The sequence below is a fragment of the Patiria miniata genome, unplaced genomic scaffold, assembly GCF_015706575.1.
Source record: "Patiria miniata isolate m_02_andy unplaced genomic scaffold, ASM1570657v1 HiC_scaffold_28, whole genome shotgun sequence".
Taxonomy (NCBI): domain Eukaryota; kingdom Metazoa; phylum Echinodermata; class Asteroidea; order Valvatida; family Asterinidae; genus Patiria; species Patiria miniata.
The window spans coordinates 7,038,288-7,064,841 of NW_024037067.1; the positions used below are offsets into that span (position 1 = coordinate 7,038,288).

The 26,554-nt window shown below is 39.6% G+C and overlaps 2 protein-coding genes across 9 annotated transcripts in view; both read left to right on the forward strand.

Annotated features, from left to right (window-relative positions):
• Positions 1–2,757: 2,757 nt before the first annotated feature.
• LOC119735089 lies at positions 2,758–3,393 on the forward strand. The gene has a single exon (XM_038208785.1). The coding sequence runs from the start codon at positions 2,758–2,760 to the stop codon at positions 3,391–3,393; it is 636 nt and encodes a 211-aa protein (XP_038064713.1).
• Positions 3,394–9,732: 6,339 nt separating this feature from the next.
• The window catches only part of LOC119734953 (caspase recruitment domain-containing protein 11-like), a 41,937-nt gene continuing 25,115 nt past the window's right edge, over positions 9,733–26,554 (forward strand). For 4 of the 8 annotated variants that reach the window (XM_038208600.1, XM_038208604.1, XM_038208601.1 and 1 more), the window contains exons 1-6: positions 9,734–9,917; positions 17,734–17,919; positions 19,225–19,386; positions 22,609–22,796; positions 25,205–25,309; positions 25,616–25,798. In XM_038208600.1, the coding sequence (XP_038064528.1) occupies positions 9,848–9,917; positions 17,734–17,919; positions 19,225–19,386; positions 22,609–22,796; positions 25,205–25,309; positions 25,616–25,798 (894 nt within the window). In that variant the 5' untranslated portion in view covers positions 9,734–9,847. Of the gene's footprint in view, positions 9,918–10,016; positions 10,041–15,398; positions 15,487–17,733; positions 17,920–19,224; positions 19,387–22,608; positions 22,797–25,204; positions 25,310–25,615; positions 25,799–26,554 lie in introns of those variants that run through there. The other 4 variants (XM_038208607.1, XM_038208608.1, XM_038208602.1 and 1 more) reach the window with 3 other exon arrangements.

The window sequence follows — 26,554 nt, forward strand, 5'->3', positions numbered from 1 at the left end:
ACTCGAACCATGCTTGAACTTAGAAATTTACAATAATAAGTTCAGCAGTCAACTTAAATTGATAATGTGAATTGAACATGTATCTTAATTAGTGTATCATTGATAGTATTGTGGAACATTTGTTCAAGCATTATGTCATTTTTTTGCATATATAGCTTCCAGCTACGCAAATGGAGTTGAAGTTGATGTACATGATGTACATGTAGCTGTACAGGCTGTTCTTTAACTTTATTCAGGTTAGCTCTTGATTCATTGTGTTTTTGATCCACAATTAAAATCCCAGATATTGAGTACTGTATATTTGGAAACAATGTTTACTCAATTCCAATTGATAAGTCAAGACAGTGTATTTATTTGATTCTGTTTTCCAAGTTGTGCTGTAGCTAATGCACTATGTTATTCTGATCTTATGGTACAGTCAATGTTTTGCTCCTGGTACTTTAAATACCTTGAATTAAGGACAAGGACAAATCTCTGTCTAGCCAAAACAGTGTTATGTAACCTGTCACATTCCATCTATTGAGATGATATTGGTGCAAAGATAACTTCCTAATATTGAACACGCAGAAGATGCAAGAAATTGTTTTTGATTTTAGGAAAAATCAGAATGTTATCAAACCTGTTGTTATTAGTGGTGATGAAATCCAAATTGTGACAGAGTATAAGTACCTTGGGACGTACATTGATAGTAAATTGAATTGGAATGTGAATACTCTTAAGTTATGTGCCAAGGCTAGTCAACGGCTCTTTTTCCTGCGGAAATTGAAATTATTTCATGTTAATCGTGATATTATGTTGCTTTTTTATCAGAGTGTCATACAGTCCGTCATGTCTTTTTGTTGTATCGCCTGGTTTAATGGTTTGACTGTTGTGAATTCGAACACGTTGAAAAGGATCACTAAAATTGCCAGCAGGGTCATTGGTGTTGATGTTCTGGACATTCAATCAATGTACCACAATGCTCTTGAATCCAAACTGAGAACCATTATGCAAGACGATACTCACCCACTCCATTCGTTCATAGTACAAAACAGGTCAGGTCGAATCCGTCAATTGAACTCTCGTACAACACGACACAACCTTTCATTTTTACCCAGTGCAGTTTCACATTTTAACAAGAATCATACTAGATAATGCTGTTTTTATAATCGTGCTGTAGTGTGTTTTTAGTGCAATCAGATTAGCCCTTATTCTGTCTTATCTCATAATATTCTTATCCACCCCTCCTCACACATCTACCCATTTGTGTCGGGTTAAATTAGTAAATTGAAATCTCGTTAACACGACACATTTTTTCCCCTTATTTTTACCCAGGGCAATCTCGTGTTTTTAATCAGACTTACAGTAGATATTATGCTTTTTAAATCGTGATGTAAATGTGTGTGTTTATACCCCTCGTACATGTAAGTTTCAACCCTTTCCCTGTTTCCTTTTCCCCCGCCCATATCCCCCTGGCTCTCTAATCCCCCCCCCCGGCTTGCCATTGTGTCCTTCCCATTTTTCGTCTTTATACATAATAGCTCTATCAATCCAGATATTTTATTTTTTTATTTAATTAGGCTCAATTTGTTGTTCTATTTCTGTTTACGTGTACTCTTGTCAGTGTTCTTATATTGTTACGCCTATTTGTACATTTATGTAATATGTTTTTGTTTTGGTTTTTAATGTGAAGTTTTTAAGTGTTTTATACATCATATTTTTGTGCAGAACGAGGAGACAAGTTTCATGTTTTTACATGATGAGAATAAATAAATAATAATAATAAAAAAATAATTGAGCACCAGCTGATGTACTGTTTTAGTGTTTTGGTTACCAGTACTATGACCTTTGAACTGTGTGTTGTTGTCTATTGTACAATGACTGTAGTAGTAGTATTTTCAAACCCATGTTTTGCATTATTTCTTAATGTACAGGGGTCAGTCTGTCATGGACCGGTTGTAGATTCCGTCAAGGACCGTCCATTAACCGTCTGTAGAGTCCGTTAGACTCTAGGTTCATCGAATAAAAGTTCATCAGAGAAACATCGCAGAACTGTGTCGTTGTCCGTTAGTTGTTGTATCTTGATCTCGAACCCTGCGCTCTTGTGCGTTCTAACGAATGCTAAACTAAATTCGCTGCGAGGATTATACGACAGTACCACGGGCCTTCAGGGAAGATGTGGTGAAACAACTCCACGACTGCCCAACGGCTGGACACTTGGGAATTAACAAAATGTATGCGAAAGTAAAGTCAAGGTTCTTCTGGGAAAACATGAAGGAATCGGTCACGAGATGGTGTCAGCAATGTCTGAAGTGCGCTCGACGCAAGCCGTCTCCCAAGAGAACCAGGGCGCCACTGCAACAACAAATCTCCGGGATGCCCATGGAACGGGTCGCGCTGGACCTCACACGACCATTCCCAATTACAGAACATAGAGAGAACAAGTGGATTCTTGTTATTTCGGACTACTTTTCAATATGGACAGAAGCTTTCCCTTTGCAGGACGTGACAGCCGAAACAGTTGCTGGAGTCTTCGTCACTGAAAATTTGTTTGCCGATTCGGCGTTCCCAGACAGGTACAAAGTGACCAGGGCCGGCAATTTGAAAGCAAGTTGTTCCAAGAAATGTGCGCAATCCTCGGCATAGACAAAACAAGGACGAGTCCCTACCACCCCCAGAGCGACGGTCAAACGGTTTAACTGCACTCTAAAAGACATGCTTAGTGCCTACGTAGCCGAGAATCAAAGAGATTAAGACTTCCACATACCCCTGGTAATGATGGCTTATCGTGCTTCGCAACACGGCAGCACTGGCGAAACTCCAAATCTCCTCACTCTAGGCAGAGAAGTTGAACTGCCTGTTGACCTCATTTTGGGATCTCCAGAACAGCCCCGGGAGGTTACGCCCTATGTAGTAGAGTTGAGGGAAAGGTTCCGTGATGCCCATGAGAGGGCGAGGGTGCATCTGCACAAAGCTGCCAAGCATCAAAGACGAAATTATGACCTACCACACCAACAGAAGCAGCTTACTCCTGGGACCACCGTGATGCTGGCTGTAGAGGCCAGAACTGTTGGACTGTCCCCTAAACTCCAATCGAGACGGGACGGGCCCTCCATTGTGACTGAATGCATCAACGATGTAAATGTACGTATCCAGAAAGGACCACGGCACAAACAAAATATTGTACACATTGACCGCCTGAAGAGATTTGGAGGAGAGTATGACAAGTCGTGGTGGGAAGGCAGGCTTATTTGTGTAAACAACAACCCCAAAGAAGTTCAGAGCCCAGTCAATGCGTCTGCTACTGAAGAGCATCTGCAGTCATCAGGGAGCTCAGATGGATCCGGTACAGGGACACCAAAACAACCAAGCTGTACTGGAAGTAGCGGCAGCAAAGACACCAACATGCAGTGACGAGGCTAAAAAGTCGCAGGCCAAGACATTATAGTGGGGAACAAGCAGGAGCAGTGCGAAGTCGAACAGCCTGATAACTGCCCAATTGCCACTTCGCAGCCAGAATGCCCGAGCCGCAGGAAGCGGAGGCCACCGTGACCAAAACGTTTTGGGGAGTGGGTCAAGCAAAACCATAAACGAGTCCATCAACCGCAATCAAATTACTAATTTTCCCATTCTTTTTGGTCTTATCATCCTGCAGATGCCAAAAAGACACCACTCGCGCCACAGGTCCCCCAGAGACAGGTCACTGAGGAGGTCCCCAAGTCCAACATCAGACCTCCAGTGCACAGAATGCCGTCAGACCTTCAGAGCATATTCAGCTCTCAACCGTCACGTATCGGAGCAACATGGCATAAAAACCAGATATGAGTGTCCATTCTGCGATGGGGGTAGCTATTCCCGACGGAGTGACTTAGGAAGACACCTGAAGACGCACCATGCGACACAAATGCAGGAAGAAACGACCCACAACAAACAGCGAGACCTCCGAACCCCGGAACGAGTTGGTGTGACCAATGAAGTGCCCAAAACCCCAGAAAACGGCGCAAGATTGTGGAGATCTTTAACGAAGGCAGCCTTGTCATGAAGACCACTACTGAATATGTCCTGGGAGAGTGATGCCTGAAGAGACCTTAGCTTTTCTACACATTGTTTGTTTCTTTTAACTAAATGCGGGACGCATTCTTTTTGAAATAGAAGGGGGTGATGTAGCGATTATCACATGTGGCGCTGTCCGTCCGGAGAGTAGGGCCGGGCGCGCATGCGCAGATTAGCGACGCAGGATAATGTATTAAGTTGGTTAACCGCTCGCCCGAAAAAGGTGGTGGTTGTGCTAGCTTGGAGCTGAACGGTTGTGCGCTGCGGAACTTCCAAAAAAGAACCGAGCCCGAATCTCCCTTGACGGACAGCCACCCTGCTTGAATTAAGGTGAATCAGTGTGCAAATAATCAGCAATTATTGTTATAATGTGGCCTATTAATGATCTGTTGAGGATTAAAAGTTAAAAACTGAGGCACTGTCTCCTGGTCACATTTCTTCGTCCATGTCAACGTGTTGTTGAGTCTGTCATTGTGTTACAGTACTCCGTCAGCAAACTCCTAGGAAAATTCACATCCTTCATTTTAGAACCCATTGGTCAAACGCTGCAGTATTTTACTATTTTACGATCTTCCCAACAACCAAAATGCATTCAATAGCACTGAAAATGGAGTCGGACAAAATTAATGTACAAAAAAATGCGGCGTTTCGATGGCCCCACACTTTTCGAATTTCCACGACCGGGACATTTTTGGATTCTGATCATCCCCACCCAGTCCCGGCCACAGATTTTCGCCACTCTTGATAAACATATTGCATTTGAGCTCAAAACAGCTCAAATGAAACCGTTGGCGTTTAACTTTGAGCTACTGTTATTACCCGAAATGAAATAATGGACTCATAATATTGTTATATAATAACAATCGGCGCGTTATTCAACATCCATCCTGAAATGTTGTCCCATATGTAATAACTGAAGTGACCCGTAATGTTCATTAGGCGTTTTCGATCTGTAATGTAATCAGAAGGACCGACCGAGATGATGATGAATTTGTTCCTTTTTACAGACAAAATATGAATGTGCTTTTTTTAATGATCATTTTGGGAAGCTGAATATTTTTCTCCGCGACCAAAACGGTTCATAATTATTATGAACTTGAAACTTGGACCGATATCAATCCTGAGTCATATTACCGTATAGATATTACCATGACGTTACTGTGACGTGATCAGGTATTACCGTACGACTGATTTTCTTCATATACGTGACTTTTGTTCATTTATAAATTATGAATTGAATGAAAAATCATAATGCTTTGTTATCTGAAAGACATTGATAACTATGTTACATTCTCAAGGCAAAGTCGCTTGACCTCTCCTTTCTGGGCAGGCATCGGGACGTCAAACGTATAATGTCAAAATATAGACACAATCCTTAAAATAGGTCGAAGAAGAACCTGGTATGAAAATATACCCTTTTCGGAACATGTGGACAAAGTGTGTGATGTCATCAAGACGTTACCGGGAATCAAACTGCAAGCGATTTTATGTTGGAAAGTGAAAAATATTCTGAACCCAGTTGCAATGTACCGCGTACATTTGTTATTTTGTGTGATGAATATTGCCTTGGGCAACTGTTTGATTCGAGAGCAGAAGCTGCTTGACGCTTACTTCCATTTTTACCGAAAATGCATTGAGAAATAAATATGTAACTTTAATATAGAAGCACAATTATACTAATTTAGTAACTGTTTAATAGGGGATTTGAATTGCAAATAATGGCATGATGACGTCATAACCTAGCAGCACGTCAATAAACTATTTTTAAAATGTGTCTTTTATTTAAAGATCATTTCATAAAACGCAAGTTGTCAATATTGAATTTATAGACAACGGCAGAATTCTAAGCGACTTTTCATAACAATGAATCACCCGACCGGAAATAATAAACATGTTTGAAAACGATGTCTTATATTTGCTCTCTTTTTTTAAATAATAAACCTCTGATTCGTGCATTGATGAGCTGAATGATACAGAAAGTTATGTGTAATTTCTACATTCGTCACTGCAATGTTTGATTTTGTTTCGTTCTTTTCCCACATCCACGTTTTCCGAATGTAGACAAATTGGGCGGCAGCCGTTACAGTTCTGCGGTGGCTCGCGCGAGTCATGCTCTATAAGAGGCTTCATTCTTCTTCTTTTTTTTTACATAAAATTAATTATTCGCAACTGATCCGGAGAAATTAGTGCCTGATTGCCATGCTCGTATGATTCTATTTTACTTTTTGTGGAAACTGATTCTCACAGTCTTTTCCTTTTCAAATTGACATCACATTATTACCAAGTTGAATAGTCGTATGACTTTTATTGCAGGGTTGCAGTAAGGTCAAGTCAAGTAAACTCAAAACACAAACAAAAGTCTCAAAGCAAATAAAAGTATCACTTTGTCAATGTCCACTGTCCAATAAGGATATAAAATATGTTTCGGGTCATGGTTATATGAGATATTTGTTTTGTAACAATATCATGACGTCATTACATACCGACATTGGTATGGGCAATTTTGTAAAATGTTAGCAGATGGTTTATACACTTGAAAGTGCTTCTGGAGGGTGCTCGTTATGACGTCATCATGTCATCTTCATACTGTGTTTTATGTTCATCCCTCGACCCGTTTTTTTTTTAAATAAGAGGCGTCTGTCTGCATTTTTATTTAACCTAAGTTTGACCTTCCGGTTAACCCGGAAGTAATGGTCAAGCGACTTTGTTTTTGGACATCAAACGTGTTTATCAATGTCAACAAAAAAAATAACACGATTTTTCATGTTGTTTATATAAAGTTATAATGATCAAAATCATGTTCTTAAAGAAAACCGCTTGTAATAGTACCTGATGACGTCAAAGAGAAGTGACAAAATAGGACGTCAGGATAATTTACAAGTTCATTGCTATGAACGTTTTGAAGAAAGGTCGCAGATCGTGATAAGAGAAGTTGGTACTATAAAAAGGAACTGTGTTTGTTCGAATTTATACAGACGGTCTTATTTACATAAAATGACCCCGCCCCCATTGCTACGAAATGGCCAAGACGTTAGTGTGAAGGGCGCTACACAACAATGCAACTATCGCTGATGATCACTGACGTATTGGGCCAAGACTAATTCTGCAACGGTCACGACTTTTCGTGAAGTTTCCGACAGCTTGATGGGAAATCCATCATTTTTCAGGCAGCCGAGCTGCTCCGGCCAAGCACAAACAAGGGCGGATCCGGGGGGGGGGGGGGGCAAAGGGGGCCATGCCCCCCCCCAAAAAAACGAAACCAATTTTTTTTTTTTTTAATGTGACATCGCAATAAAGGCAGGCAATGAGTACACCACCATCTTTTCCTCAAAATAAATTGGTTAAAGTGGTCAGAAATTGCCTCAGATCGCACCACAGAGCATCTAGAATCCAATTTTTTTTTTCGGGGCCCTTAAGCGGGCCCCGAACCCCACGCCGTAATTTTTTCGACCCACTTTTTTGGGGACCAAAATTTTTTGGGGCCCCCCAAAAAATTGTGTTCTGGATCCGCCCTTGAGCACAAAGCCCATATCTCGTCGATCACTGACGGTATCCATGCAGGATCAACTCGATTCGTTGGCTGCTAATTATTTCTACGCAGCGAGCTGAGAAAAACAACTTTTACAGGTCAGCCAAGGTTATTAGTATAATGAGCACCTACCCCCAAAACCTCACGCGGCATTTGACCAGTCTCCACTTTGCATAAATAATGGCCGCATTAGTCCGCTGTTCGTGCTGTAGTTTTGTAATGCATGCTTTTAATTTTCTGCTAAGCAGATGTCTACGTACTTATGAACCTCCATACATAAAAACAAAAAAGTGCACCAAATACCCTTGAAAATGGCAAAATGAAATTTGAAAATAAGGTTCACTGGGAACACAATGGTGCATCTTCCAGAATTGCATTAAAACATTACATTGCATGGGCCATTTGTACGGAAGCTTGAATTGCCTTCCGAGATACCGCGTTACCGCGATAATTTATCGCAGAAATCAGGAAATCAGAGATAATTCCTTCCGCGATACCGCGTTACTGCGATAATTTATCACAGAAATCGTGAAATCAAAGATAAATCATTCAACGATACCGCGTTACTGCGATAATTTATCACAGAAATCCAGAAATCAGAGATAATTCCTTCCGCGATACCGCGTTACCGCGATAATTTATCGCAGAAATCAGGAAATCAGAGATAATTCCTTCCGCGATACCGCGTTACTGCGATAATTTATCACAGAAATCGTGATATCAAAGATAAATCATTCAACGATACCGCGTTACTGCGATAATTTATCACAGAAATCCAGAAATCAGAGATAATTCCTTCCGCGATACCGCGTTACTGTGATAATTTATCACAGAAATCCAGAAATCAGAGATAATTCCTTCCGCGATACCGCGTTACTGTGATAATTTATCACAGAAATCCAGAAATCAGAGATACCTTTTCCTCGATACCGCGTTACTGTGATAATTTATCACAGAAATCCAGAATTCAAAGATACGTATTCCTCGATACCGCGTTACTGTGATAATTTATCACAGAAATCCAGAAATCAAAGATAAATCATTCAACGATACCGCGTTACTGCGATAATTTATCACAGAAATCCAGAAATCAGAGATAATTCCTTCCGCGATACCGCGTTACTGTGATAATTTATCACAGAAATCCAGAAATCAGAGAAACCTTTTCCTCGATACCGCGTTACTGTGATAATTTATCACAGAAATCCAGAATTCAAAGATAAATCATTCAACGATACCGCGTTAGGCCAAAAAAAAAAATATTCGGTCTCTGGTCAGACCAAAGTTCCGGAATTGACGCGGCCACGCGGCTTTTTTTCTTTTTTTTTCTTTCTTTTTCTTTTTCTTCAAGCTTGGATTGTACAGACAAGGTGGGTACTATTTTGCTTTTTTGGTGTCCTCATGTACATTAGTTTCCTCCATAATTTGCCTAGGTGCTTTCGATCATTTGCCTTGGTGCAATTTCCCATTCCTTGGTGCTCTGTGGTGAAAAAAAAAAATTGAGAAGGTGCGGAAATAGAGGGCGCTGTTGGAGCTACCGCGGAACATTTTGGGAAAAAAAAGATCGACGCGCATGATTAAAATCGACGCGCGCGCTGACCAGAGACCGACTTATTTTTTTTTTTTGGCCTTACCCTGACAATTTATCACAGAAATCCGGAATTCAGAGATAAATCATTCAGCGATACCGCGTTACCGTGATAAATTATCACAGTAACGCGGTATCGCGGAAGGAATTATCTTTGAATTCCGGATTTCTGTGATAAATTATCGCAGTAACGCGGTATCGAGGAATACGTATCTTTGAATTCCGGATTTCTGTGATAAATTATCACAGTAACGCGGTATCGAGGAAAAGGTATCTCTGATTTCTGGATTTCTGTGATAAATTATCACGGTAACGCGGTATCGCGGAAGGAATTATCTCTGATTTCTGGATTTCTGTGATAAATTATCGCAGTAACGCGGTATCGTTGAATGATTTATCTTTGATTTCTGGATTTCTGTGATGCAGTAACGCAGTAACGCGGTATCGCGGAAGGCAATTCAAGCTTCCGTACATTTGGCTTTGCATGCACGACTTTGCATGCTTTTTACCTACCAAGAACGTGGCGGCGCCCTTCCCCGGCCGCAGCTACTTCCCTGTTTCACTTCTTTTCTAGTGGAGTGTCCGATCTTCCCCTTTAGTTTAATACAGTCTGTCTTCTTTTGGCCTTCTCTTTGGGCCTATCTTACCCACGTCCCGGAAGTTTAAATCGATGTCGAACTTTAACAATCTTGAGTAACATGTTTCCGTCTGTGCAGCGTGCTACACCGCACCGTGCACGTACTGAGTCAACTGGTTCCTCTGGTAGGGGTACGTACGTTCTTTACAATTTTGTAGGCCTACTCCGCTAGTTAAAGGGAATATACAACATTTGCAAACATCGAAAAATAAAACTACCAAGTTTCTACGAAATACCTTACTAGGATCATGGAGGTAGGATGGATGTTGGTAAATGACAGTCTAAAGCATCCTGTAAAATTATGGCACCTGGTGTCGAGTCATTTTCAAGAAAATGGTATATTTTTGTATACATTTCCAACGGTGGTCGGCCGACCACCGTTGGAAAAACCGAACTATTTTTCAACTACTGCTCCAAATTTACAATTTTTTTTTAGTCCAAATTTTGTTTGCTATTGGTTACATGTTCATGAACGGGTGCAGGCCCCGGCCAGCTAGACTGGTTCCCTTATTTTACAATTTTCCGACATCTATAATTGATCCATTTTATCTTTAGTGGAGTCAGGGAACCAGACTACATAAACAGTTGTGTTTTTCTTGGTTTTTCAAGCATTTTCGAACACAAAACCTCAAACATGTCAGTTAAACAATATTTGATCTATTAAAAAGTATTACACTAACCCCTCAAATATTTCATTACTGAAAATTACAGCAAAAGCCAATGATGTACATTCCCTTTAAAAAGAATATGCCAGTAACAAAGGTCTAGAGGCAAGCATTAGTTTATACTTTTAATTACTACCCTTGACCCTTCTATTTTTAGCCAGAATCAGAGACCATGGAGACATTTACTGCCACTTTTCTTAAGTTAAACCCCATTTTTACTTGAGTTGAATTTGAATGTGAATGCGATTGTTGCTCAACTTGTACCCGACGCTGTTTTCAGGGCAACATTAGGTTTGTGCGCATGTCCATGCTTTAGCTCGGACCCCTTCTGTAAGCTACAATGCAATTGGACGCAGGGGGATATCCTTCTTGTGGATCTTGGGCTGTCAGAAGAACCTGGGGCACTTGGAGCTAGATGGTCGTAGCTGTCTATGCTGTCTAATTTTACTTAATACAACTTTACAACCACAATTTTCAAAAATAAAGCCTTATAAAGCCTTTTTATATAAACTTCATAGCAATTTCTTAATAAAATATTACTTAAAAAGTAATATTTAAAATTACAATTTAAGAAACAGTTTTGTACATCAAAACGGCAAAAAAGGGGGAAATGAATAAACACTTCACAAATCCAGTCAAAAGAGGGCACACTTCAAGTAGGGCACAAGAGGGTGCTATTTAAACGGGCAGACTCCATTTTAATCGCCAGCGGCTCAAAATTGCTATACCGAACGACGGCTATTATGAACATTTTCTGCGTATCCCGCGATGTTTGTTATAGCGGCGTTACACTGTACTGCATTTAGGGTCATGCTGAACACCAAGGGTGAACTTTGTGCATGTTATTTTGCGCACTGTTATTTTGCAATTAAAATATTTTTTTTCTATTTCACAACCAGGCACGAACGGGCTTCCTTATATATGTTTCTGAGATTGTTTGCCAATGAATTCTGAGATAGGTAACAATGGAATTCCATGTTTACTAGTTACTTTATCTTTGAATTCCGTGTTTCTGTGATGAACTATCAAAGTAATGCGTTATCGAGGAAGGCATTATCTTTGAATTTCGCGTTTCTGTGATAAATTATCACGGTAACGCATTATCGAGGAAGGTAATTCAAGCTTCCGTACATCTATATATATAAGAGAGAAGTTTACTCGCCCCCGAGACGATGTTTGCTCATGAAAGGATCCGAGACCGCGGGCTCACGCGGCGCCAAAATCGCTCCACGTCCGTGGAAAAATGCGGAGGGTGTCTTCCGCCACGTATAATCATGGAGGAATAAGAATTCCTCCATGGTATAATTCAGTGTCGTGTTATAATTTCGGGGGCCTGTTTTGGGTCAACGAAGGATCGCCGCGGTCTCGGATCCTTTCAGAAGCAAACATTTCTCGGAGGCCGAGTAAAACTTGATCTTATATATAGATGGTTGAACCAACTTGAATAAAAGTTGAATCGCAGACGGTCTCGCAAATTGTAAGAAGTTCAAGTTTACGTTTGTTGAAGAGTCCAATACTGAAACTTAATTATGACCTTCCTCCATGATTCAGACCGTTTGTAATTTTTTGGTAACACTCAACATTTTCATTTTAAATGACACCTTCACGTTTTATTGCATTATGATTTATTGTCAAACTGTACAACCACCCTTCGCCTGTGTACTACAGTAACCATTTCACTACTTTTTCCAAATGCGACTGCCTCACAAAAAGCCAATTTAACAGACCAACGGCAACATTTACAGACAGTTGCCATGGTACATAATTATCATGTGCGTAAATCAACGGGGGACAGGGGACCCCCCCCCTCCCCCCCCCCACACACACATTTTGAGGGGGGACATTGTTTGGTCTCCCCCCCCCACACTTTTTCTTCCCCGAATAAAAATATTGTAGCCTACAATAATGATTCTATTGCTCAGAATACATGTAGCTGATTCAATTACTCAAAACTCCAAACTTTCACAGATGATATTTTGCTCAAATTGGTTTTAGTGATCAGAAATTGCCTCAGATCACACCACAGAAATTGCTATTCTTTAACTGCATGTCTCCCCAACTATATCCCCCATTTACATTTAACTCCCCACATTTTCATCCCCAGCACTATACGCCCTACCCGATCTATGATCGGGTAAACCAGCTTGTTAACCATATACGTATGATTTTTTTTTGCAAAATGGCAATAAAAAGTTTGAGGTCAGCAATTTGGCCACAAAAATTCCTGGTTACCGTAAACACAGTTTTTCCCACGGCAGTGTGAAACACGCCATGGTCTTGAGCTGCATAATATGTTGGTGGGTTGGTGGGTTGGTGGGGGGGGGGGGGGGGGGGGGGGGGGGGGGGGGGTTCTACCCGATGTTCCCCAATACCTATAGTCAGTTGGCTTAGACCAAATTTTTGACAAGATCATGACCGACTGGTCCAAAGAACCAAACTTGGCAGATAGATTCTTATAGCCCTAGAGAAGTTATTTAGTAGGGGTGACACCTGAAGCTATTTTGGAAAGGGGGGCATAATTTGCATAAATCGTAAATACCTGCCGTGTACAGTGGAACGCCGCTTTAACGAACATCATGGGATCCACAGAAAATGTTAGTAAGGCCACTTTTTTTTTCTTCTTCTTTTTTCAAGCTTGGATTGTACAGACAAGGTGGGGTACTATTTTGCTTTTTTGGTGTCCTCATGTACATTGGTGTCCTCCATAATTTGCCTTGGTGCTTTCGATCATTTTCCTTGGTGCAATTTCCCTCTCCTTGGTGCTCTTTGGTAAAACAAATTGAGGAGGTGCGGAAATAGAGGGCGCTGTTAGAGCTACCGCGGAACATTTTGGAAAAAAAAAGATCGACGCGCATGATTAAAATCGACGCGCGCGCTGACCAGAGACCGACTTATTTTTTTTTTTGGCCTTAGCCTTACATTTTTAACCAAATTTGGCCAAAAATTGACTTTCTCCAAACAACGCAGAAATTCCTCAGGAGACATGGAGCATTGATCAATAGTCAAACACCCACATTTTGGCAGATATCGGTAAAAATCATCCATCTTTTGGAAGGAAATACATGTAAATAAACAATCATTTGACTGTTTTTACCCAAATTTTCGGCCAAATTTTCTTTTTCAAAGGCCCCATCTGTTCCCAAATCGAATTGGAATGTGTTCAGGGTTAGGCCCAAAAAAAATGTTCGGTCTCTGGTCTGACCGAAGTTCTGGAATTGACGCGGCCACGTGGCTTTTTTTTTTTTTTTTGCTTTTTTTTTTTTTCCAAGCTTAGAGTACAGACAAGGTGGGTACTATTTTGCTTTTTTGGTGTCCTCATGTACATTGGTGTCCTCCATAATTTGCCTTGGTGCTTTCGATCATTTGCCTTGGTGCAATTTCCCATTCCTTGGTGCTCTTTGGTAAAAAACATTGAGGAGGTGCGGAAATAGAGGGCGCTGTTGGAGCTACCGCGGAACATTTTGGAAAAAAAAAAGATCGACGCGCATGATTAAAATCGACGTGCGCGCTGACCAGAGACCGACTTATTTTTTTTTTTGGCCTAATAACGATATTTCGGTATAGCGATTTGAAGCTGCCGGTGCTCCGGTACTCACATTTCAATAAATAGCGCCTTTCAGAACTTCACCCTGCACGCCCTGGTACCGGGTAGTTACTGAAAGACAATTTTGAACATGTGCTGACTATTGAATTATGCAATTTCACAGTTGTAAGCTTACTACCTACATTGATGGTTGGCATTCCCCTTCTATTCCTTGGGGAAAGAATAGCTACTTGTCGCTCTTCTGTTGACATATTTCAACAACAATGTTCGGTCGTTTTTTTCTACACAAAAATCAGGAGCCAAGGACGATGTTTTGTATAGCCGAATGTTCGGTATAGCAGTGTTCGCTACTGCGCCGTTCCACTGTAATATATATGTTCCCATATTTGGCCCCCCCCCAAAAAAGTCTCCGGTTTCTGGTATGGAGCTTGTCCAAAAAATGGTGCGGCGACGCGGCTTTTTTTTTTTTTTACCCGACTTTTTTGCTTCAAATGGCGGCTGATGACTGCAAATGGTGCCCGACTAAACTTAGTGCAAATATATGGGAGTCCAGAGAGGCCACATAAAGCTTATTCTCGATCATAACCCCATCTAAAAACACGTAGAAATTGCGCAGCAGCAGAATTCCAGTCAAACCAGTGAGTTTGGCGGTTTTGAGACATCATCTTTCATTAAAAAAAAAACTTTTTCATTTTGCCGAGGTGCATGGCTACGGCGACGCGCGCGCATACCAGAAACCGGAGACTTTTTTTTTTTGGCCTTTGGGTATATTTTTGATTTTTTGAAAAGTCTATCTTGGCGATTCTACTTACACATCCTTACTTCAATAACATTTTCTAAAGCATATAAGTGACTGAGTAATTATAAGGACAAAGTAACGATCCAAAATGGCTACTATTATACCCTAAAGTTGCACACATTTATCTTGTCTCCTGATATCATCAAGTAGCTTTACCAAACCTCAGTATGGATGAGCTTCAAATTCACATAGTTACTAACTGTCACAGTTACCCTATTAAAACTTTATGGAAAGTCACGTGAACCTCGATTGCATTTTGATATTTAGCCCAGAAAACAAAAACGTGGGAAAAACGAGGTGTCCTTAAATTGTGCTAAAAAAAGTAGGTGAAGGGTTGCCTAACGTGGGAGACTTGAACAAGTTCAAGGAAATTCCCAAAATTATTGGTAAGAAAACGTTTTGGCTTAGACATAATTATTCTAAACAACAATAATCTCTTATTTTGGGGGATTTCCTTGAACTCGTTCAAGTCCCCCACGTTAGGCACCATTCGCTTAATTTTTAGCGCAATTTACGGACACCTCATTTTTCCCTTTTTTTGAGTTTTAGCCTAAATATCAAGATGTTATCATTTTTTACATGATTTCCCATTTATTTTTGTCAGGGTAATTGTGCCAGTAAGTAACGTTGTGAATTTGAAGTTCATCAATACTGACGTTTGGCGAGACTATTTGATGATATCTGAGGAAAAGGTAATGGTAGCCATTTTGTATCTTTATTATTTCCTCATAATCATCCGGTCTCTTGATATGCTTTAGAAAATGTTATTGAAGTAAGTAGAATCCCCAAAATATACTTTTTAAAAATTAAAGAAATACAAATATACCAAAATATGGGAATAAATATATTACACTGCAGGTATTAACAATTTATGCAAATTAGGCACTCTTCCCAAATGAATTTCAGGTGTCACCCCTTCTAAATATCTTCTCTAGGGCTATAAGAATCTATCTGCCAAGTTTGGTACTTTGGACTAGTCGGTCACAATTCCGACTATATGCCACCTGACTACTATGTTCCCAAAAATCCTTAGGGTTAGGGTTAGATGGCTATGGTTAGGGTTGAGGTTGGGGAAAATAGGTATTGGGGAGCATAGGTATGCACCCGTTGGGTGGGTGGGTGGGTGGGTTGGTTGGTGGACACTTTACTTACAACTGTATGTGTATTCTTACAACTCAAGTATTACAGCTTTGCAACTCAAGCTTTGCATTTGAAGACCGATTTGCAAACAGTGTTGGGTATCCAATTTGCATATTTTTCGCATATTAGATCACGTCCCATTCTTTAGCGTGCATCCTATGGCGTGCTTGCGGTCATCTTCCAAGACGTCACAAATGAAATAGTTTTTCATCTAATTTTCCTTTTATAATTTTGTTTCTAACTGTAACTTTTCGATCTGTTATTGTTAACCTGATTGTAGAATTTGTTTTGAATTGATATTTCTGACATTTAAACTCAAATTCAGCAAAAAGCTTTGTGTTTTCGTGTCAGGTCATGCGTGTACATGTGTAGACTACAGTAGCGTGATAGTGGTCAATGTACATATTATTCCTCTGGCTGCTAAATAACAGTTTCTCTCACAAATTTGAGCATTGTTTGGTGCAGTATTTGGCAAGAAAATTTACAAACAGTATCGTAAATCCGTGCTGCAATGCATGACAGCGCTCGGACACTATATTTAGTACCGGACACAAGTGTCTTGTGTCTATTGTGCATGCTCAGCGGACACTATTTGACACCGGACAGTTTTTGGCATGACACCAGTATGGCGCTACGGCTGCGAATGTTCTTTTCCCAAACTACATCCATCCATATTACACGTACGTGGTTTTTGAGCGCCCTCTACGATACTTTTATGATACATATGCAGGTATATACATGTATTACCTTGATTTTCCAGGATTTGTCGAGCATTGCGATATCTCAGTCGGTAGGGTTGTGATTTTGTACTGCGAGGGATCTTCCCGGTGTTGTGGGTTCAAGTCACCGTTTTGTACCCGATTTTCTTTTCTTTTCTAATCTGAGGCTTTGGAGGATTTCTTTAAAAAGGGAAATAAAGTCCGAATTTCATTACGTTCGATATCATTTTTTCTTCTTCTAATTTTCTGTTTTTTTCTTATGTCTTCACACATTACCCGGCCGCCGTGGGGTGTACCACTTGGTACTTGTTTTGTTTGGCGTTAGTATTTTTATGCACAAACCCATAGGGGTAGTGAACCGGTCAATTTGTCCATAGATTTTGTGATACCATCTTTGTGTTATGGCCATGGTAATTAAAGTTCAGTGGATTAACCACAAAAAGAGGGCAACAACATACGTTTTGTAACTCTGTTGGTTTGGAAATAATTTTCTTTTTTATCGGTAAGTCGTGTTACAAAAAAGGACCTTTCATTTGCAAATTCCTTCGTACTGTGCACCGTTGGTAGAGTCTTTTCAGCGCCCTTACATCATTAGGGTGTAGGTCATTTGCTACCATATCAATTATTGAAAAATAATTATGAAATCTCCAGAGGGATATATTTTGGTAACTCGCGTTATGGTAACTCATGTCACAGTTTGTCCTTTCATCTTTGGTACGATTTGAAACATAAGAAACTAATAATCAAACAAAAAACTCTTTTGGCATAGAATTTGAACCTTTCTCTTTGTCTTTAAAACAAAAACTCATTAACTCTTGCATTTTGAATGTGAAAACAAGATACCAAAATGACTACCCCAAATCCATAATTTGAGGCCCCCCCCCCTTTTTTTTTGGGAAAAATACAGTTGTCCATGTTTCATCTCACTGGCACACTGCACACGTACATGTATGACAGGTCTCATTGTTCCCTTTAAATTGATACCACATTTGGGGTTGTGATGCTCGTAGTTCTCAACATGTACTTGGAGTTATCAATGCAAGTTTAAAATGTTAATGATTTAGTTGTTTTTTTTTGAAGACGGGACAATGGAGGAGGAAAACCGGAAAATGATGCATCAGTTGGAGATCCATCGTGAAGTTTTATGCAACCAGGTCAATGCACGACGACTTCTTGATAGGATGCGAAGTCGTCGTATCTTCACAAAAGATGAATGTGAAGAAATTTTGAATGAGATGGTGAATCCAAGCTCCACAACAAAAGCAGGTTTGAACATTTTTGAACTACATTGATGTCGTTATCATAATGGACCAAAATCAGGAATTTCCCCCAAAAACTTGTTTTTGAGTATTTGGTGCCCGAAGTCAGATATACTAGAAAAATCATGTCAAACTCAAACTTGTTTCTTTTTGTGTATTTTTGAGTAGCCATGTTATCCATGATTCACACTATGCATCTTTGTTAAGAAAAAATACCTCCAAAAGTGGAAAACCTGAAGAACGTTTTTCACTGCCGTTGGTGGCGCAATGAGTATCTATTTCTTTAAAGCCGTTTTTCTCGAAATGAGGTCAGCGAAGTTCAGTGGGACACTGTTAAAGTTCCTGCAGCATATCTTTGGAATGAATTAAAGGTACAGTCCATCATTTGCAGCTATCCAAAAAGTAACTGACGTAATTGTTGTTGAAAAGCTTGTCATTTTGAAGCTGTCATTTTTAAGAAATCATTGAAAGTAGACCTTTCCAACAATGCGTCTGAAGACACATCGTTGGAAATTTCCATAAGTTCGTTTTTTTTTATTTGGCGAAGCCTGCGCAAGCTTTAACACGACGACATCGTATAGCTGCAATTGGCATAGGCGTCGCCAGGATTTTTTCTAGAGGGGGGCAAAACATATTTTCCCAAAAAAATTCCTGTATTTCTCAACATATTCTTGATGTATCCATTTTAGAGGGGGCAGGGACGTTTTGCCCCCCCCCCCCAAAAACCATTAAATTTACACCACTTTGACTTTGTGCCTCTTTTTCTTCTTTTTTTCCTTCCCTTTTTTGTTTTTTTTTGGGTTGCTTTTCCAGGGGGGCAAGCACCCCCCCCCCCAAAGGCAATGATTAGCACTTTAACATGATACATAAGTGGGGGTTATTCCTCATTGTGCTATGGCAGCTCACGACTATCTCTCTAGCTGACTTTTTATACTTCAACAATTTAATTGTTATTTGTGTTTACCATGTTTCCTCATTTCAAAGATTTCTCCAATTCCCTACTGGCAAAGGGCATTAATGATACCTTAAATGATGAAAAAATGATATGTTTGAATTCTGAACCACTTCTGTTTTTTTTCACCCAGAGAATCATTGATTTTCAAACAAACAAATCAAGGAATTTATTTTTACCAATATCTCAAATGTAAATGTTGAAGATTGGAAACCAGCATTTGTAAGTGAATTAATGTCCTTTGTTGGCTGACATGTGGAATCCACACAGCACCATTCAAAGTTCTACATCGTATGAAATCTATGATGATAAATTCTTTGTTATTTTACCACATTTCATAACGTTACATGTATTTTGTAGGGTGTTTTCTGGACAACCTTCAAAGGAAAGGCCAAAGTGGCTACAATGTCTTCTTGGAATGCCTTGGAGAGATGCATCCTGATTTGTATGAGTTATTAACTGGGCATCAACCTGTAGCTCCAGTCAATCCAAGCAGCAGTGTATGTAGTTACGTCTACAAATGTAAGGCCAAATACTTGTAAATCTCATCTAAAGTGTGAAACCAGTGTGGCTGTACTAGTACTCAGGCTCTCAATACTTGCCAAATCCATTGTTCAATGAGGAATACAAGTTGAACCTGTAGGTGACTGTCATTAATGATACAAGCTCAGGTAGGACAAGATTCCGTTTTAGAGCAGCATATTTTGCCAGTCCCAACCATAGTACCACATTTCTGTGAGAGATAATTTACTTTATGCAAGCGTTGGTTCATTGAGAATTTGGTTAAGATGAACACTTTTTTGGCCTTGTTACATGTGAATCCATTGCTATCAATTCATGTAAAACAAGCATTTGTGAAACCAATGTGTCAATCAGTGAACCCATTCAAATTGTAGAGGTGCTATTAATCATCGCAGTGATAAGGCTTGCTAATCCTACGTTGTACATGCAGTTTCCTCTCCACCAGGCCCGTTGCCAGCCCTGAGCATGGCGTGGGGCCAAAGTACCAACTAGGTGGGCCCACTACCGTAAAAATACAAAAATACTCATGTACGGCTTTTGCCGTTGGGGGGGGGGGGGGGGGCGGCAATTGCTCGCCAAGGGGGGCCCGGCCCCACCAGGCCCCCCCCCCCTGTTGACGACGGGCCTGCACTCCACTAGGAACACACGCTGTTTGCGTCTCGTGCTGCTAGAGGGAGCCTTTGAAAGATGAACAATGGGCATTGGCGGCTCTTGTGCCGTCAGAGGGGTTTCATTATTATGACATCCTTCGTGCCACTAGAGAGTGGCACAATGTTTAATATAATAACTCTTGAAGTCCTTCGTTGGCCCAAAAGCTACCTCAAGTGTATATAAGGGGATATTTTCTCAGCCAGTCATATGTAATCCATCGAACATCCTGATTATCATTCAAGAAAACACAGTGAGAGAAATAGAGGGTACTTTTCAGAGCCACCACAATTTCAAAAAAGGGATAAACAAATTTCTTTCAGCATGTTCAGTCATAACTGTGAACCCAATGACTGATCATGTTCATACTTTGTAATCGGTTAGAATATATCTAATATATATAGTTAGAATATAAGGCAAAGTCACATTACCTTACCTTCTGGGATTACTGGAAGGCCAATAATAACTGACTTCCAAAATCCAAATACAAACAAAAGCCTGAAAATCAAAAGAAATCCAATTTCTTCACAACCAGTCTAAGGATGATGATGAAACCTGGTATGAACAAGAACCCTTGTCCGAAGATGTGGAAATGATGATGTCATGCTGATGTCATCAGATATTGAATTAAAAGCAATTTAACACAGTGGCGCACCCAGGTGGCATGGGTGGCTTGTGCGTAAAGCACTCGCCTCTCACCAAGGTGACCACGGTTCGAATCCTGGCCGCGGATCGCATGTGAGTAGAGTTGTGCGTTGGTTCTCTCCTGTGCCACGAGGGTTTTTCTCCGGGCCCTCCAGTTTTCCTCCCTCCAGAAAAATCAAACACTTTCGATCTCAGGCTGTGCTCCGTGGTCATATATGGGTCGATGTGACCGGCAGCCATAGGCCCGACCAGGTTGTAGCTGCGTCCTTCGCAATTCAGCATACCAGCTGCGAGTAAGGATGATTAGCCTCCCAAATTATTATTTGGCTTGGGGGGGGGGGGGGGGGCTCACAATTTGTTTTTCAATTATTATGTTTAATTTTTTTCAAAAAATGTTGCCCAAATTTTTTGACCGCAGAAAAAAGTTGTGTGTGTGTGTTTTTTTTTTTTTTTTTTGGGGGGGGGGGGCTATTTTGAAGTTGGTGGTGTCACTTACACCCCTATATATCCTATTATACTACAAAATAGGCCACATACATATCACCAAAGTTAAATCGTGGGACTAAAAAAAAAAAAATGCGCTTCTTTTTCACATCTACATACGTTCAAACGATCCCTAAAAGCATGCCGCATTGATGTCGCCACTTGGGTGGAATCTGCTGTATGTCGCTCCCAATGGAAGCAGAATATCTACATTGGTACAGCAGCCTCCAAGGCTTCCCATTTCACTTCAGCTGCAGATACACGCCGCTGACATCATGCTCTTCTTCCACCAACCCAAGTCATAGCTGATCCTAACCTGATGTACAAGAGACGTGGGCACAGTTGACTAATTTGTTTTAATGTGATAAAATGCTTCCGTTTGCAAGTTACATTCACTTATTAAGTGACTATCAAGTGACTTGGACCCGGGAGATCAGATCATTGCTCAAGGCAATATCTATCATTACCATGAACAATGAACGCGGTATCAATTTTAGTTCAAAAGTAAATATTTTTTTTCCAAAATTTGACCTTAAATTGCTTGTAATTTGATATCTGAGGACGTCATGATGATGTCAAAACTTTTTACAGATGTTTGGACAAGGATTCATATTTGCACCAGGGTTCATCATCATCATTCTGTGAACCGTTTGGGAAAAAATTGGTTGGGTTTGATTTTGAGGATTTTGTCTGTATTTTACATTCATGTAACTTGATCTTCCGATAGCCCAAGAGATTAAGGTCAAACAACTTTACATACACAACCAAACATTTAAACCAATTAATTTGTAATCTGATTACAAAGTGTGAACATGATCGATCATTTTGTTCAAGAGTTATAAGTGAAAGAAGTTGGTCTTTTATTAAATTAAAATCTGTTGCAGTTTGATACCTGATGACGTCATCATGACATCACATGTATGCTCTCCTCTGTATCAGGATTGATGTTCATTTCAAGTTACAAGTTCATGTTATGAACCGTTTTGAAGAAGAGTTGCAGAGAATTTTTGCCACGAATAGAGAGAATGAACAGATTGAATGATTTAAGAACCGTGATTAGTTGTGACCAATCACCCCAAAAAAACAAAGGGTGATAGGAGATCGGCCCCACCTCCCAAAAATCAAGAAATTTGTCATTAAAGTTTCTCAAATGAACTCCTTAGCAGTGCACATGTCTAAAAAAGGAATCAGAAGGAAATTTGGAGTATATGTAACACTTCGTCTTAAGTATATTACTCAATTTTGTTGTCACTATTGTATGTATTGTAGGCTGTATCTCAAACTATGGTCGTGCAACTGGTGACTGGTTTTGTGCTGAAGGGTCATGATTAGAACCTGTTTTTGAGTTGATGTAGACAATACAATAATAAGAATGTGACTTGCTGGTAATTCAGAAAAAAACACTAAAAGCTAATTTTCTACAGATTTTTTTTTTTAATGTTGCAGTTCCTAACAAGGTTGGTGATGTGATTGGAGATCTGACACAAGAAGCTGAAGAACTTCACAGAAACCTCTACTTCTGCAATCAGCTAAGAATTGATCAAGAACGAAAAATTAAGAGTTTGAATGAAGCTCTAGAGATTGCCAGTAAGAAGGCAGGACAGTTTGACAAGCTGAAAAATGCAAAAAGAAGAGTAAGTGTGTGTGTGTGTTAATTTCTCAAAAATATTCATTTTCTGATATTTACAGTGTAATCGACCTTCATCCCTTAGCACCATCAGCATTTCAAGGGAAGTTTTACGGGAAAGATTGCAAAATCAAGTATTGCAGCAATAGACAAAAACAAATTCAGAGGTTTACGTAATATGGTTTTAATTTAAATTCTGAGTCTTATTCGCATTAAAAAAAAAATGCAAACTGACAGAAAATCAGAAAAGACCAAAAGGAAAATTCAAAAAATGGCTGGAACACACAGACGTGTTCCCAAAATATGTAGAGCAAATTTCATCACAATCAGCCCCATGGTTTTTAAAATATTTTGTTTTAAGTGAATCCCCACTATTTCCGTTATACAAGTTTTACAAAATGTCCTTTCCTGAACATGCTGTTTCACATCAGTGGTGTATCAAGCTTTTGATGTCAGGAGGGCAACCGTACTCGCACATTCCCGCCAAAATGTAGACATCTTCCAAATGGGGGCGCTCTTCAAAACTGACCATTATTATATATAATGCCAATATTATGCCAATTTTCACGGCGCATTGTAATGGTTTTGGAACTTGGTTTTCTTTTTTTTGTTCATAATAGAATTCTCTAACAATTTAGCCCCCCCCCCCTCCTCTGGATACGGCACTGTTTCACATGCGTTGAAACTCAGGAGATTTCATAATAACCTCTAAAATGAAGCTTAGTGGACATCTTGTTTTTTTAACCCTGTTTTTTTTAAGCTTCATGTTTTGGCAAAACACAAAGTGCTAAATTCCATTAAAAGGTGTCCTTTCCTGAACAAGAGAATATATTCTCAATTGTATTTGTGCATAACATTGTTGGAAAGGATGCATCTCCTTGATTAAAATTGGTGGAAATGTATTGACACTCGCTGTCGGTTTTCTACAGCCATTGTTTTGTTTTAACGCATTTTCCTTTCCCGAACATAATTTTAACGATGCCCCACGAGTGCACAAATATACGATTTGCATGTTAATTCCATCTCACAAGACTAAATTCCATTATAATCCTAGGAAGCCAGAGGAACAATTAAAAATAGTCCAAAGGTTCGATAGTCCAAAGGTTCGATAGTCGCAGGGCCCATTAGTCCAAAAATAGAATAAGGTTAATTAATCTGAAGGCTCAATAGTCCAAATAGATGATAGGGTGCAATAGTCCGAATCGACAATAAGGTTAAATAGTCCGAATAGATGATAAGGTTCGATAGTCCGAATATACGGTAGGGTTTGACAGTCCGAATTGACAATAAGGTTTGATAGTCCGAATTGACAATAAGGTTCGATAGTCCAAATTGAGAATAAGGTTCGATAGTCCGAATTGACAATAAGGTTCGATAGTCCGAATGGACAATACGGTTTGACAGTCTGACACTTAGGACTATCGGACCTCATTGTTGATTCGGACTATCGGACCTTCTTGTCGATGCTGATTATCGGACCTTATAGTCTTTTTGGACTATCGAACCTTATTGACAATTCGGAAATAATGAACCTTCGGACTACTGAACCTTATTTTCGTTTCGGACTATTGAAACTTCGGACTAACTAACCTTATTCTAAATTCGGACAATCTAACCTTCGGATAAATGAACCTTCGGACTAATGAACCTTCGGATTACTGAACCTTCGGACTATTGCATCAAATGTTCCGATTAACGAACCTTATTTCATTTTCGGACTAACAAACCCCCTCGTTTTGAAATTTTGTGTATTTGGACTATCGAACCTTCGGACTAAAGAACCTTCGGACTATCGGACCTTTGTACTATCGGACGGTTCCCTTCCAACCATGTATATAACTCAATTTCACTTTTTGCGACATAATACCCTTTTTTGTGGAGCCAGTCACTACTGGTGAAATATATTAAATTTAAACAGTCACATTGTATAGTCTACAGTTCAAGGATAATGAAAGGACAGGAAGAAGTAGATCATTAAATCCAATCGCTTTGTTTTCTGCAATGGCATTCAAAGCATGTGGAACCCAGTCAATCCAATAGTGTGTGAAGTATTTTGGTTCTGAAGTGGTTAAAAAAAAATGTGAACCTTTTCCCCTGGGTTAAGGACTGCATGGTAGGAGAAGCAGTAGGTAGAAATACAAAACAAACGTTCAATATGAGGCAATTGGTATGCTTTAGTTTTGAGAATTAGTCGCATGAATATTCCTAGATCATCATTCATCTTGACAGTAATATCCTTTTTAGGATAGTGAAGTATGTTAGTTTGTCATGTGCTTAGTTGATATAAAATAGATGAATTTTGTTCATGTCGAGACTGAAAATCTTGTTAAGTTGTGAATACACCATTAACTTTTCTAGACTAGACAAGTTACACATTGTAATTTTAATACAATTTGTTTTAATTCAATACTGAAGGCAGAGAATAAAGTGAGTGTTTTGGAGGATGACATCAGAACAATACTTGGAAACTCACTACGTCACAAAGAAGAGAAGGACCAGGCCATGGCAAGTTTAAGAGAGGTTTGTTAAACACATTTTCTATCATTATGACCAACTGCGACCAGCTCATTGATATTTCTGGCGAAAATGAAATCAAAGCGAGTTTCATGGTATTCACAATCACAATTGTAGCTTCCTTTTGACATTTGCTGCTACCGTACAATCGTGAACAGAATGTGTGCATGGGTTAAATAGCTTCTGTGAACGTTTTTATAATTAAAACATTTTCATGGGACTAAAGTTGCGTTATAATAATGGAATCCTCTTATTGGTACAATTACTAGCATCTGCACCACACTATGTATGTGATATCTTTGAACATGACAGAAAATCAAGGAAATACACGAGCTTGAGAGACGTTTGCAACAAGCAGAGGATCAAGCAGAGGTACGACGCCAAAAATGGTACCAAACATGCATGGATAAACAACAGCTTAAAGTGGACAAAGAAGAGATGTTACGACAAATGTCCACCATGGAAGAAGAATTAAAACAAGCAAAGAGAAACGAAGTAAGTACTTCATGGATCATATCGTATCTGAGTGATGCCCGTTTGCCATTTCTGGGGTTTCCAGCATTGGTAATATGTTACTAGTATCATGACTTTGGAAGTGATCCTGGTAAATATGATATGGCATACGGTTTATGGCTTTGAACTATTAGTGCCTCCTGAAAAACAAGACATTGACAAATTGGGATACCGCCAACAGTTGTTGGATAGCTCTGTAGGTAGAGCACTGCATTGATAATCTTGAGGGCGCAGGTTCATATCCCGCTCCAGTTATTTTGTTTAACTTGAAAAATAAAAACAGAATATCAGTGCAAACCTTGAAGCATTTGAAAACAATTCTAGCAATTATCCAAAACCTACTTTTGACCAAAAGTAGACAAAAAATTGTTCTCTAATAACTGGATTCTGTTGCTAACACTCGTAGAACTGCACACTGGAATTTTTTTCTGAAACCACCTTCAATGTTTGCTTATTTACTAAATGATGAGAATTTCAGGCGAAATACCATTCATAGAGTATGGTTCCAGTAGGTGCCAAACTTAATTTGAGCAAGGAATTGTCTTTAATCGATAGGTACTCTTTTATAAAATAAAAACGTTTTCTTTATTAATCACAAATGTTCCTATGTGCCTTTAAGGATGCTCTTTCACTCTTGACAGTTGATTAAATATGTACACATAGGCTACATAACTTAAAGCCCTTAATAGGAAATATTTTAATGAAGGATCCACCATTAATTTGAAGCACTTTGAGTCA